The following is a 15003-nucleotide window of genomic DNA, read 5'->3' as shown; positions in this document are numbered from 1 at the left end:
TCTGTCTCAGTTTTTAAATTTATTTGTTAACTGAGAAATCAATTAATTACTACAATGGTGCAAAAGCAAATGCTCAGTCTCAGAGCTCCACTACTGCAGTGACTACTGCAGACAAGGCCACAAACATGTAGTCTCACATTGCCCTCCACGAGCCTGTGGAGCCTATTGCTGATAACCAGGAACTCCAAGGTCAAGCCACTAGCAACTTCAGCATATTGGGTAAAATAATACCATTTAAATTGTGGATGAAAAAGGATTTGGGTAAGACAATTTCTCATTTCTTCTACAGCAAGGCTTCCCACAAAAGTTTGAGGGAGCCATGGATACATCCAAGGTATACAACTAGGTTCTTAATGTATTTAGTAAAAACTAAATGTTTTATTTATTTTGGAAAAATGAAGAAAAAGTCACAGCTGTGAGTTCTAGGCATTCCACAGATAAAAACCCAACCAGCTGCTTCCTTTAGAATTTCTTGATTCTTGCTATCAGAGGAGAGCAGCATAGAAAAACATACTATTCAGTCTTGACAATCTTTCTGTAATAGAATTGCAGCATGAGGATAACAAAGAAAACAACTGAAGAGGAAATAAATTGTAAACCTGGACTATGACCCCACTCTTAACAAATGTCCGGGTGAAATCAGCACAGGAGGTGGACTAGCCAGCTGGAGGCATGTTTGTAGTTATGAGTAAGAGAAATACGAGGCATTACACATCCCAGTCTCTCATCAGATGGATTAAAGAGAATGGTGTATATAACATTCTTACTGTCAATCAAAAGCTGTACAGAATTGCATCTAAGTACATGACACATACAGTTTGGAAATACCTACAGCAATCCTTAGATTTGGATACACTCAAAACTGTAACAGTCTTTCAGATTTGACCCAAAATGGAAACAGTTCTACTTCCACAGAAAAGATAGCCTTCCTTCCTTTCATTCTTCATTCTGCCTCCCTACACAAGCCTTAAGGCAGACATATCCCTTACAGAATTCTGGAGAAGCAAGAGAGCAAAGAGCCAATTAGCCACAATCATGCCATTTTCATGGAGCATGTGATCAATTCAGTTGGACAACACAAGTGGAGAATATGAAACAAAGCAGCAAGGATGAAACTTGACAGAGAGACTGGGTTTGACGGATGTGGAGCTCACATCTCCTCATTACCACAGGAACCAGCATATGGGAAAGATGTTCATCATCACAAGCAAGCTGTAGAAAGAAAGAGCTGGCTCTCTTCTACTCCCATCTCCTCCAAGACTAGAAAGAAAGATGAGAGGTAAGTATTCTCTTCCAGGGTGAAAGTAAAGCAACTCCATGAAAGTTTGCGGCATTATTCCTGTTTTGCATTTGGGGCCACATAAGGTTCCTAGTTATGGTGAGTTAATGAATTCACAAAAGGATTTTCATCTCAATTACACTGGTATCTAGCAAGGGGTAAGAATGCACTGGCTTTATCTCTGGCACCTACCTTCCCTTAAGGCTATGTGTACACTTGATGTTTGCACCCCAGTAAAGACAGAAGCAATCTCCACCTGCACCAGCGCTGATGGTTTGGAAACAAGGAAGGCAGCAACCACAGCCACAGTAGCCACAGCAGCACTCCTGGCATTCTATCGGGTATTTGCACCAGAAAGGCTGGTAAAACCCTGGGCTGTCTGTAAGAGCCCTTGAAAGGAGAGTGGGAGAACAAAGCCAGCTGAACGGCTTTTGTCACACACTATAAGAATCTGAGTGCTTATAAAAGCAAAGAAGGAAATTCCAGGTCCAGGCATGTGATGGGAAAACTTAAAGATGTTAGTTGTTGCAAAAGACAAAGGGATAGAATAATTTCAAAATATAGACATAAAAAGCCTGTTAAAACCAACAATACAAGAATTAAAATCTGCCCTCCCTGAATATGATGGGAACTATGTGTTTCAAGTTGTAGCCAAGATCTCACTCAAGCAACAGTAATTTCAATTTCTCATATTTTCAAAGATTTAGAGTCCTTGTACAAGTATTTCTTACAACTGAAATTTTCTTGTGAAATATCAGGTACGCTGACTGCTAGAAAATGAAACTAGAAGCAGACCAAAACAGGAAAAGCACTGGGTTTCTGTGAGGATAATACACATGGAGACACACTGTATATTGCTGCACTCTTCAGAAACACACCGAATCAGGATGAACACTGGGCTCTGAAGACATATAAGTGACTAATAGTCACTTTGATACAGAAAACCAAGCCCAGTGATAGCATCCTGTGACACTTCCCTGCAAAGCAGGGAAAGAATAAATGCGTCTGGTAAAAATAGGAGGCAGATTAATCCGTTTCTAAAATTTGAAGCAACTGGCATAATTTCCCAGGTATATCCTGCTTGTTTGCTTGTTTTTGTCAAGAGGAAGAAGAAAAACTAAATTACAGCAGGAGGCTAATGGTACCTGATGGACAGTTGTGCACTTCAGCAGGCATAGTGACAAGAAGAAAATATAACTGCAAATGCTGTATAACCACTGTAAATAACAATTTGTGTGACTTGGCAAAAACTTGTAACAAGACAATAAAGAGCACACAGCCCCACAGAGAAATAAGTAACAGGTAACCCTAAAGGAAACAATTCCTTTGTTCTCTCATTTTTGTAAATACCTTAGGTGGAATTTTTGTCCTAATTGTTAAAAGTACTTCAGTGGTGCTTAGGTGGTCCACCACAATTCTGAAGTCCCTTTGCTTTCTCTTACAGACATTGTGGATTACAAAAAAGGAAATTTCATTAATACATAACAACACACTTTTCATACAAATGAACAAAAATAAATATCATAAGATTCAAGAAATGTAACAGTAGAAAAAGAGAGGTATTACATACATACAGTCATGTAATTTTTGCTTACTTTAAAGTAATATAAATTAGAGAAGCATCAGAGATTGCTTAGAGCCCACATGCCCATTTGCTACTGGTTGACAGTTACTTTTGGACTCATGTTCAGAGTATGTCTCCAGGAGAATGAAGGAATGGAATTTTATTAAAACCCTTACAGAACACACTCCATGTCAAAAAGGGCATTTGTGGGAAAGCTGGTGAATGAGCAGTGGGGACATGTAAAACAGAACATGACTATGGAACAGCAAAGTATAAAGTTGAGTTACAGTACAGTTGAATACAGTAGTTCTAATGTGCCTTCCAGCCCCCTTCTTCTAGACACTCGTCATCAGCATACTTGGCTTTTCTGTATTCACGGTGATGCAATGTCCATGTGTCACTGAGGACACCACCCAGTCCAAGCTACGTTTTCCATAAGCTCTGAGCTTTGACAAAGGTCAAAAAGATATGAGGGAAATACTATGTATATCAACAGTCTGTCCTCAGAGCTTGGGAGAGTCCAGCAGCTGGGGCTGGGACAGGAAAACCTGTCGTGAGGAAACCCATGAAACCTAGCTTTTCCTTAGGCATCTTCCCCTCTCTGCTCTCAGGTGCCTCACATACAGCCAGCCCCCAGGTCTGACAGAGGAGCCTGGGAATAGGAAAGGGAATTAATTTCTCCCATGCCAAAGCTGTGTATATGGGTGCAATGGTGGCTTTTACTTTTGTACATACATAGCCCCATTTTCAGCTTCTCACTGACATGCATTACATATCCGTGCATTTCACGGTGAAGGAGTGCCTGAATCTCCAGCAAGAGGAGCAGGGTCTGCCTCCTCAGTACATCCCACTGGATGTACCCCTTTACTACACAGCTGTCAGAGCTGGAGGGCTTTTTAGAGGTCTCAAAAAAACAGCTTGTGCTAATGTGATCCTTCACTGCAATGAAGATTTGGGTCACATGAAGGGACACATTTTTCAGCTCATTCTCCTTTGCACTCTCTTGAAAGAAAGAAATTTGGTGCACAGTTTACCAGCCTCTCTCCAGCCCTCAATGGAACTGCACAACACCAAGCATGCATTGTGTTACACGTGTTAAGAGCAATTTGATGCAGGAACATCCTTCAGTATTTCTTGCTTGACATCTATGTGTCATCATATATATTTTGTAAATTATTAAATATGTATATGTGTAAATGCATACACACAAGTTTACTAGCAACAGCAGAGGCTTGAGCAGACCTGTTTTCTACTAGGCTAGTGTAAATCCCATCCTACCTATAAATTTGTACCATCCCACTCCCTCCTGGCTCAATTTAAGGGAGGGTCAGTACTTGTCACAAGCTTATCAAGCTCCAGGTATCAAAAATACATTTAGAATATGGAAGCAGCCACACAAATCACAAGAGCAAGGACTTATGACCTCAGGTCATAACTGTCTAATGAGTTCAGTAATTGACACAAAAAAGGATCAAGACAAACCTATCTACAATTCCAAATTACTAGATACATCAAAATACAAAATTTGAAAGGTATCAGCACTGCTTACATCCTCCTGAAACTACCAAAACTGAGTGGCCTGATACTCCTATAATTTTCTACAGGAAAATTTGTCATTTCACTTTTCTACACAGCATGGACTTCGTATGACTCAGGAGATGAAGAGTGAAGGAAACACCTTGCTCAAGTACACCAGAAAGGAGTGCCTTCCATTATGATACTACAGTTTCTATATACATGCTGCTCAAGAGGACAGGATGACACAACATTGAAAGACTGGTTCCACCCCAGTTACCAGAGTCTCCAAGATGAAACATTTATTCCAGGACTAGAATTGTGGCTAATGTTTGACAATGGGTCACTCCTCCCAAATAGATGGCCAGAGTTGGAAAACATGGGTGGGAATGGAAGGGAAGAGCCTCTTTCAGAGCAGCTGAGTGTGCAAGCCAGTCAGTTTTTCCCTGGGGAAAATGCTTGACTCAATCTGAGTGCTGCTTTCCAGCTCAGGTTGGATGCCACTTCCCTGCTAAAAATAATGTGCAGCTTAACTCCTCACATAAAAGCTGGCAATAGTTTAAAAACTCCATGCATAAATGAGTATAGTTGAACAGAGGGGTCTGGCTAGACTTCAGTGGCACTGGCAACGTTAGTGAGTGGAGGAAGGAAAAGTGCAGGAGTGCTGTGAACACCTGGCAACAACCTGATGGAAGAATCTGCCTTTGAACCACTTGCTGTGAAATAGGATGGCAGGGTGCTGGATGCAATAAAACTTAAAACTTTTCCTCTTTACTGCAAAGCCAGGATTCACTGGCTGCAAAAACAAAGCCACATTGTAGTCAGATAGAGAAAGGGAGAAAGCCAACTAAGACTTATATTCCAGCTACAGGAAACATTTTCCCAGTGCCTGTTACCAAGGCACTGTAAATTGGAGACAAATTACAGGGGTTCTCTACCAAATGGGAATGTTGCGAAAGCCTCTTTAATGTATCAGGTGACATATGGAGAGTTTTCAGGTTCTGAATCTTTGACACAGAATCAATTACTGGCTGTTGAAAGCCATGAAAACTGCTTACACTGGCCCAACTGACATCCTATCGACTACCACATGTAAGCTGTGCTCTCTCAGGATTTTTTTTCTTTGCTTGCTCTTTGATTGCATAATAGCTTACTTCTTGAGATGAAAAGTTGAATTTATGAGCATGTGCCTTTCAAAATGCTATCCTCAGGGACCATATCTATGTTGCTGTTACACAGACAGGACCAGAGGCTCCTCTCTCCTTCAGGGACCAACCAACAAACCAGTGGCAACACCTTGGGCATTGTCGACTTTGTGCAGAGGAACAGCAAGGTCAGACACACCACACCCGGACACGGCTGGCAACACCCTGGCAGCTCCCAGTGCCTGGCAGAGACAGCTGCTCTGGCTGAGCAGTGTGAGCTGCAAAGGGCCATGCTTTCCAAACTGTACCAAACAGCATCTGTTGCTCTAGCAAAAACACTAAGGGGAATCATGATGACACATGAAAAACAAAAACAGTACAACCTCCAGAAACTGTTTGGTAAATCATCAGCTGCAGGCTCCTGTGCCAACAGCATGGAATGCACTGTGATTCATGGGGATCTTCCAGTCCACCAGGAACAACCACTGTCACTGTCCAGGCTGTTCTGCTAGATCTGCACTTCATACCAAGAACCTGTTCACTTAATTCCTGTTGCATTATGTGCCAACTTGAGAAGCCACTCAAAAATTCGTCTTAAAAAGTACCTGAATAAAACCTTTTACAAAGTAAACTAGTGTCATTTCATCAGAAATCATGAGTCTGCTCAGCACTGCAGTTCCTAGGACTGGTCCTCACAAAAAAATCGTCCTCTGCTCTTCCTAATATAATAACAAATACGTATGATTGGCAGTGACAATCATTTCTTGCCATCCTTTATTGAATAAGCTTAAGTTTATTAAATATTGTCCTACGAAAGTAAAAAAATGTATGAGTTATCATAAAACATGGCATATGCCATAATTTCAAAATAAAATCTATGGAAAATACTGTCAGGTTTTTGTTCATCTTCATCATATAACTTAATATTTGGTGAAGAGGGCTATTAAATATTAGAGCATTTCTAATTCAGTCTTTCGTGCAGTCTTCCATCATGTAGAATATGAAATTACAAAATAAATATTAAATCAATCTTTTAATCCCAAAAATAGAGAAGAAATGCATGCCCTGATGCACAGTCCAACCACCTAACTTCAATAAATAAGTGCTTCTCATCTCGCTGCAACCCAAGAACTTTCTTGGGTTTGTGGATGTGTATCTTTATTGGTCTAAAATGGCTCATTTTTGTATTAGCTAGTTTCTCTACTGTTTCAATTACAGAACTGTCTCACGACATGTAAAAACTTGGACTATGAATATGTTATTCATATCAGCTGACTCATTACGCATTTTTTGTCAGTCCTTGCAAAATAAGTGTTTTCTAGTATGAAGAAAGATCATGTGTTGTAAAAATGATGATCCAGAACTAAGACATGTATCAACCCATGACCTGAGCCCAGATTATGAAATGTGTCAGCCACCTTAGTAAAATATTAACAGATTTTGTGGGTTGTCATAGTAAAATGAGAGGTTGCCCTGAACGTAATTTCATTTACGGATGTTCAGAAAATTGACATCACAGCTGCAAGGACATATAAAAAACCAGCACAGTGCCTTTTCAACTGACTGCAGGAACACTGACAGGAGCATTCTACAGGCTCAACTCCTCTAACAGCACAACAGAAACTGGATTTTGCAAAGTACACCCAGAAACTTCTTTTTATAAATCAGTTCTGAGAACATCTGAGAGATTTTATCTTCAACTGTGTTTACAATTCCTTTAAAGAAGCATGTGCACGGGAGGCTGTGCCAAGTGCCTGGGAAGTACTCTCATCCCCCTGGCTGTGCTCTGCACCCTCGCTAATATTTTGTTGTTTTTCCCTGGAGGAAAAGTTGAAGAGAGTGCACACATTACAGATGAAGTTTGGTACTTTGGAGGGATCTTGGGATCAGGTGTATTGGTAAGTGTCTAAATTCAGACATTTATACCTTTCCCCCACCCACAGCCATGACTGGCATTGTTGAATTTTCTCAGGACTGCAAATTCCTCTTGGATAAACAAATAAGTTATAAGCCATCCAAAGGTTTGGCAATAAGTAACCTAAACTAATGATAAGGAAAAAACCCAAACCCATAAAATTACTATATTTAAAAGAAGATGTAATTTGAATTAATCCCAGTTCAAACTATATTTATATTATTCATAGATGATCTTCCCTGCCTTGGTATTTTTGGGCCTTCAGAATAATGATTGCTGTGGATGCTGTGGTAATCGGAGCTGTGGAAAGAGGTTTGCGGTAAGTGAAAGGAAACATGGCAAAAAAAGTAAAAGCTGAATTGTTACTGATATATGTATTTTCCTCTCACAGTCTTTGCGAGTCTAGATAGAGGCTTTCTTAATGTGGGACAAACAGCCCTGCCATTTGTTTGAGTGCTGGGAAGTAGAAATAGCAGGCTGTAAAAATTGTATTATGCCTCTGATGTTTTACCACAGGTACTACAACAGTATGGCCTCGTTGGTTTTTGCTATCAGGATAGCAAAAGGATATCAAGATACTTATAGTTACTATCACAATTAAAATTTATTGCTGAAAGATCTACATTTTGTTTTGCAGAGTCCTCTCCTTAGCCATTTTTTGTTGGCAGCTTTTAAAATCACTCTGGCAGTTAGACACTACATTCCCAACTCACTACAGGCCCACAAAATGAGATGTGTCTCATTAGATACAGAGGAAGATTTTCAGGAAGGAATAGACCTCGGGACATCACCTAATACAACCTCCTACTTTAAGCAGTGTGAGTGAGGTTCCACTTTGAATTTATAGCTATCTTACTTTCACACTAGAAAAGTTTCCAAAGAATACTTTCAGACACTAGTAAATACCTCAAGCATTTTAGTTTAAAAATTAAATCAGAAAAAAATTATTTCTAGTAGGAAAATATGTCTTTTTGAAATAAATTCTCTTGATCCAGTAGATCAGTAAAGTTTTTAAACAAAGGAACAGATTTTCCAATGAAAATTAAAAAAAAAAAAGAGAGAAAAACAAATAGGAAAAGATTCATGCCTATGAGGTTGACTGAAGAGCTTTCCCTAAATTCTCTTTTTGATGCTGTCTTCATGCAATACCAACAAAACAGGTTGAACCTTGAGAAGGAGGAAATGGAGCCATCTGTTTGTCTTTACAACACTGCATGATCCATTTTCTGCAAGCAGTCAAGAGAAGCTGGTTGAGTTTTGCAGACCACATACCACTCCACAGGCAGCCAAGAACTGCAGTGCTGCTGCTGCTCAGCCGGGAGTGACCAGGGCCACACGCGGTGACCAGGGCCACATGCGGTGACCAGGGCCACATGCAGTGACCAGGGCCACACGCGGTGACCAGGGCCCCCCTCCCGCCGTGACCAGGGCCACACGCGGTGACCAGGGCCCCCCTCCCGCCATGACCAGGGCCTCCCTCCCGCCGTGACCAGGGCCACACGCGGTGACCAGGGCCCCCCTCCCGCCGTGACCAGGGCCACATGCGGTGACCAGGGCCACACGCGGTGACCAGGGCCACACGCGGTGACCAGGGCCACACGCAGTGACCAGGGCCCCCCTCCCGCCATGACCAGGGCCTCCCTCCCGCCGTGACCAGGGCCTCCCTCCCGCCGTGACCAGGGCCACACGCGGTGACCAGGGCCTCCCTCCCGCCGTGACCAGGGCCACACGCGGTGACCAGGGCCTCCCTCCCGCCGTGACCAGGGCCACATGCGGTGACCAGGGCCCCCCTCCCGCGGTGACCAGGGCCTCCCTCCCGCGGTGACCAGGGCCTCTTTCCCGCCGTGACCAGGGCCTCCCTCCCGCGGTGACCAGGGCCTCTTTCCCGCGGTGACCAGGGCCTCCCTCCCGCGGTGACCAGGGCCTCTTTCCCGCGGTGACCAGGGCCTCCCTCCCGCGGTGACCAGGGCCTCTTTCCCGCCGTGACCAGGGCCTCCCTCCCGCGGTGACCAGGGCCTCTTTCCCGCGGTGACCAGGGCCTCCCTCCCGCGGTGACCAGGGCCTCTTTCCCGCGGTGACCAGGGCCTCCCTCCCGCGGTGACCAGGGCCTCTTTCCCGTGGTGACCAGGGCCACATGCGGTGACCAGGGCCCCCCTCCCGCGGTGACCAGGGCCCCCCTCCCGCCGTGACCAGGGCCTCCCTCCCGCCGTGACCAGGGCCACATGCAGTGACCAGGGCCCCCCTCCCGCGGTGACCAGGGCCTCTTTCCCGTGGTGACCAGGGCCACATGCAGTGACCAGGGCCTCCCTCCCGCGGTCACCAGGGCCAGCACTGGCTGCATGGGAGCCAACCTGCAGGTGTGTGGTGCTGCCTGCAAATCAGCCTGCCTTCTCTGCTGACAGCATGCTAGAGTGCAGCTGACTGGCAGTATTGATACAGTCAAGAGTGCCAAGTACACTGTACTCCAAGAGTCCTATGGACCTTATCAGCATCAGCATGTCTGAGAACCAAATTTGGTATTTTAGCTGAAGCCCATTATTTTGATGTCTACTACAAAATCATAATTTTAAAGTTAGCCCTGACAGATATATCAACATAAAAATGCATGCCAGGACTCAAGACAAGACTCTTGCAATGAGGTCTGAACAAAAAAATCACATTGTACTTGATGATATTAGAGGTCATTTCCAACCCAAATTATTCTGTGACTTGAAAGTAATGGGTTTTTTTCTTCACCTGTATCACTTTATTCCAATAAAGCACATAACCTTAACCTACAAATTGTTATAGCTACAAGTATTTCAGAATTCAAGCAGTGCATTAGTTCTTGCATGATTTTACTTACATATTAGTATATATGGAAAATTCTGTAATAGAAACCAGAAAAATAAAGACATACTTTCCCATCTATTCCAATTGTAATACTAGAGCTTACACCTGTGAGGAGAAAAAGTATACTAATATGAAACCTAAAGGGAGACTTGGGAAGGAAAACTATAATTATTTGGTCCACATATAACCAAGACACCAAAGCTAACTTGTAAAGGATACTGAAGATTTTTTTAATGCCTTGAGTGGTCCAAGACTTTAGTCTTGCTTGCAGTGTCCTGAGATGAAGGTCTGGCCACAGGGGAGCAGGAGGCCCCAGAGGGGAGCAGTGCCATCTGCTGCCAGTCCCTGCCTTCTCCTCCTCAGGAACACGGGGCCAATGCTGCTAAAGCTTTAAAATACCAATACAAGTATGCATTACACATTTTCTATGCAATGGAAACTAATAGACTTCAGCTGTTCAGGTGTTGACTATTTGACTATTAACAGCTGAATTTAGGGAACATTTCAGGGAACAGCTGAAATTAGGAAACCAAAATAACATTATTTTTCTCTTCATCAGATGTTTTCTTCTATAATATTTGCTGCCGTTGGAGTTCTGGGAGCTGGATACTGCTTTATTTTGTCAGCAGTAGCCCTGAATAAAGGCCCTAAATGTCAAAGTCAAGGAGGTTGGATCTACCCTTTTGAGGCTGGGTAAGACAAGGCAATCAGAAAGAAAAGATATACATGTTTTAAGTTTGTGAGATGATTCAAATTCCAAATCCGTTGTATAAAAATGAGAATGATATTGCTTTTCTAAATTATACAAGATCTTACAAGTGCTTGCAGCACACAGCAAGACTTCATAAGGTTCAAGAGCATGGATGTAAAGAAAAGCAAGTACAATAAAAACTACTGAGTTTCAAAGGGGCCTATAAAGAGAAATGCACAGCCTCTTCCTAGGTTATTCTTGGGATGATAAGCAACATACGGGAATAAATTCCACTTTGATGAATAGCAATGACACATTGAGACATCTCTCAGAGTCTTGAAGGAATTGGCTGATGTATTTGCTTAGCCACTCTCCATATTTGAAAAGTCCCAGCAGTCAGGTGGAGCCCCAGGTGTCTGGAAAAGAGGAAACAATACACCCATTCTTTCAAAAGGGTAGAAAGGTGGACCCTGGGAACCATCAACCTGTCAGTCTCCCCTCTGTGCCTGGGAAGATCACAGATGGAGCAGTTCCTCCCAGAAGGTCTGATGATGCACATGGAGGACAGGGAAGTGATTTGGGTCAAGCAGAATGTCTTCACCAAAGGCAAGCCCTGCCTGACCAACCCAGGGGCCTTCTATGATGGGGTGACTCCATCAGTGGATAATGGAAGAACAACAGAAGTCATTTGTCTGGACACAATCCCCCACAATATCCTGCTCCCTAAATTGGAGAGAGATGGATTTGATGGGTGAACTGTTAGATGGAGAAGAAAGTGTTTGGATGGTCGCATCCAGAGGGTGGTGGTCAGTGGCTCAGGATCCTTGGACATCAGTGACAAGAGGTGTCCCTAAGGGACTGGTGTTATTTCATATTTTCATTAATGACACAGATGAAGGAGGCTACCAATGATGATCAGAGGGATGGAACACCTCTTCTATGAAGAAAGGCTGTGAGAATTGGGATTCTTCAGCCTGGAGAAGAGAAGCTTCAGGGTGATTGTGGCTTTCCAGTACCTGATGGGAGCCTACAAGAAAGATGGAGAGGGACTTTTTATAAGAGCATGTAATGACAGGACAAGATAATGGCTTTAAACTAAGAGTAGGTTTAGATCAATTATTAGGAAAAAAATTCTTCCCTATGAGGGTGGTGAGGCACTGGCATAGGCTGCCCAGAGAAGTTGTGGATGGCCCATCCCTGGCAGTGTTTGAGGCCAGGTCGGGCAGGGTGTGGAACAACCTAGGACGGTGGAAGGGATCCATGACCATGGCAGGGGGATTGGAATGAGATGATCTTTCAGACCCCTTCCAACCCAAACCATTCTGTGATTCTATGATTATATTGAAATTTAATGGTATTCAAATAATTACAATATAATATAATATAATATAATATAATATAATATAATATAATATAATATATTCATAAATATAATCTATGTATAATTTTATTTTGGCTATGGCATTTCAAAGCTGCTTGCTCCTCATGCTCTGCAACTCAAAGATGTTCACTTTCATGTATATTTATTGCTTAATCCCAGCTATCTCACTGCTCAGACTGAAGTCAAGTTCAACAAACAACAGGTCACAATGTGCTACTGAGGAGAGCAGGTGTGATGAGAACAGAATGGCAAGGGCTGTAGTAAACTCTCCATTACCTCAGAGCCTTTAATGTAGTCTGCCTCAGTCAAGAGTGACCTGGCAGCATTTCTTATATAATATACCAAAAAAAAATTACTTGGAAAAAAAAAAGAAAAAAAAAAAAAAAAAGAAAAAAGAAAAGAAGAAAAAAGAAAAGAAAAAAAAGAAAAGAAAATGAGACGTGTACAGGTAGAGGATTATTTGTTCATGGGCCAGTGAGTGCCAGAAACCAACTCCCTTGGTCTCAGTCTGAGTCTTTGGAAATATGCTCTGTTTCAAACATAGTTTTGATTGCAATCCAGAAATCACTTGACAAGAACACAACTCAGCACTAAGAATATGCAGATGAAATATAGCCAGTGGTTAAGCAGTTTACAATTAAATCAAAATGTGAAGGTAAAAATTATGGAAGTTATTACCTTTACTTTACATGAGGCATCTAGAACAGCAAAAGCTGTTATTTTCAGCTCAGTGGACAAGAGGTGACATGCATAATTTCATGATTTGTTTTGATAATTCAGTTGCTTTGATTACAATGTACTACTCCCTTGTTCTCAACTCTACTTTGAGATACTGGATTACATGCCCTGATCACAGTCTCCCACCCACCCCCATACACAAAAAAATGCTGTAATCAAGTAAAAGCAGCAAAAATGCCCCTGACAAAACACTGTAACAGATAAAACCCATTTGGCACATGCTTGGCTAAGATCTTTTCTTCCCAAAACACTAAAAATGGTTCAATTGTATCAAACACATACTTGTCTCCAATCGCTCCCTTCTGATGTCTTTTCCAAATCACTTGCTTCAACTTATCTAGAAACTAAACTGAAGTCAATTGCTAGACAAGTAGCACCAGTGTGACAATGGAAATTTGTCGGGTCCGGCTGTCTGTCTCTGCCCCGACACGAGTAGTGTGGTTCTTGGGTGGCACGCGTTTTAAAGGACGAGTCTGGACTCTTCAGCTTTTCGATCTTCGATTGTTTATTATTTCTTATCTACAAAATTTTCTGTCTGCTCAACAGAGGTCTGATCTGCAAGCAGTCACAGGCACTCTCTGACCACCCACGGGGCGGTCATGTCCTTTTATACTAATATCTACGTACACAATATTTACCTTTATTTTCCAATGCTTTTCACCCATGTTAGCAAGTGCACCTTCACCATAAACCAATCCCCAAATGCCAACATCACCACAGGAGATGGAGGACAAGAAGAAGAAAGAAGAAGGACGAGACACGCCCTGATCCCTCCATCTTGTCTCCATAACCCCCCTGTACCAAAAACCTTAAAGTCTATACTTCACCCTCTAAATGTGTCTCTTTTACACCTTTTACTCTAAAGTGATTCTCCTGTCCTCAAACTCTTGTTATTTCTGTGGATGGATCAAAATCAAGCCACCAGACACTTCTGGCAACATTCCAGGATTTGCGAGACCCCCAAGGGTTCTCCTGGCATCTCTGGACATCGGGAACGATGTGCTGAGATCCCACAGAAATTCACTGAAGTGAGTGGAACCTCGGCCATGTCGCAGCAGTGACAGCCTCTCAGTGGTGAGAGACTCCTTTGTGAGTTAATATAGCTTCTTCCTAACTGTTTTGTTCTCATGTAGGGATTACCTTGCTGACCATGCATTGTGGAATAAGTGTACTTCACCTGATAATATTGTCCCATGGCACCTGACCCTCTTCTCCTTGCTGCTGGTGATGAGCGGGATCCAGGGAGTGCTCTGTGGCATTCAGGTGGTGAACGGCCTCTTTGGAACCATCTGTGGGGACTGCAAATGCTGCGGATGTTGTGGGGTGAGCAACTGATGGCTCTCCTTTGTTATTTTGTGTACTGATGAGTTACATACACACCTCTAGCTGACAGTCAGAAAAACTAAACTGCCCTTCCTCCAGCTCCATGATCATGTTTTCTAACATACTGCCAAAACCATACATTGTTGCCATTAGGAAATAATAAAAGCCTTTGAGAGTCACAGCAATAGCAACCAGGAAATTACCTCCATGTTTTTATTCTTACAGGGAGAAGGAACTGTCTAATGAATAGGAATATTGCAGACAACTCTCCTCATCCTGAGAGAATCCCTTCGGCAGCTACTCCACAAAGCAGCCCTCAGATGCACTGGCTCTGGCTAAGATGAGAATGAAGGGCTCCTCCTCCCACTAGTGTTATGAAGCCCTGACTCCCTTTCCAGCCTTCCTGAAATCTCTCATCATGGAATAAAATAAGTGAAATACAACTCTCACATTCATATTTATTTTTGTAAAAGAGCTTCCATTTAAAAAGAGGGTATTCTCAGGCAAAATACAAATTTATGTTACAGTTTCTATTCAGGTCAGTTAAGCAGCTTGTAAATCCCCAAAGTTTCCAATCTACACATGAGCAAAAATGCTGTTCATTAATCTTTTTGTAGAAG

General features: G+C 42.7%; 1 protein-coding gene across 1 annotated transcript; it reads left to right on the top strand.

Moving 5' to 3' along the window:
• The first annotated feature begins 7204 nt into the window (after window positions 1–7204).
• Window positions 7205–14626, top strand: TM4SF4 (transmembrane 4 L six family member 4). The gene is made up of 5 exons (XM_036389003.2): window positions 7205–7401; window positions 7648–7737; window positions 10810–10943; window positions 14194–14383; window positions 14609–14626. Exons 1-5 carry the CDS (start codon window positions 7231–7233, stop codon window positions 14624–14626), a joined length of 603 nt encoding a protein of 200 aa, XP_036244896.1. The 5' UTR covers window positions 7205–7230.
• The last annotated feature ends 377 nt before the right edge of the window (window positions 14627–15003 follow it).

Source organism: Molothrus ater, chromosome 10 (genome assembly GCF_012460135.2).
Source record: "Molothrus ater isolate BHLD 08-10-18 breed brown headed cowbird chromosome 10, BPBGC_Mater_1.1, whole genome shotgun sequence".
Taxonomy (NCBI): domain Eukaryota; kingdom Metazoa; phylum Chordata; class Aves; order Passeriformes; family Icteridae; genus Molothrus; species Molothrus ater.
Note: the sequence above shows the minus strand (reverse complement) of the source record. Positions and strands in the feature narration are given on the sequence as shown.

Bases quoted from the DNA above. Each gene is read 5' to 3' on its own strand.
- TM4SF4 (XM_036389003.2), top strand. From the start codon at position 7,231: ATGTGCACGGGAGGCTGTGCCAAGTGCCTGGGAAGTACTCTCATCCCC. The intron at 7,738-10,809 runs GTAAGTGAAAGG...TCTCTTCATCAG, and splicing joins GCTGTGGAAAGAGGTTTGCG to ATGTTTTCTTCTATAATATT. The intron at 10,944-14,193 runs GTAAGACAAGGC...GTTCTCATGTAG, and splicing joins ATCTACCCTTTTGAGGCTGG to GGATTACCTTGCTGACCATG.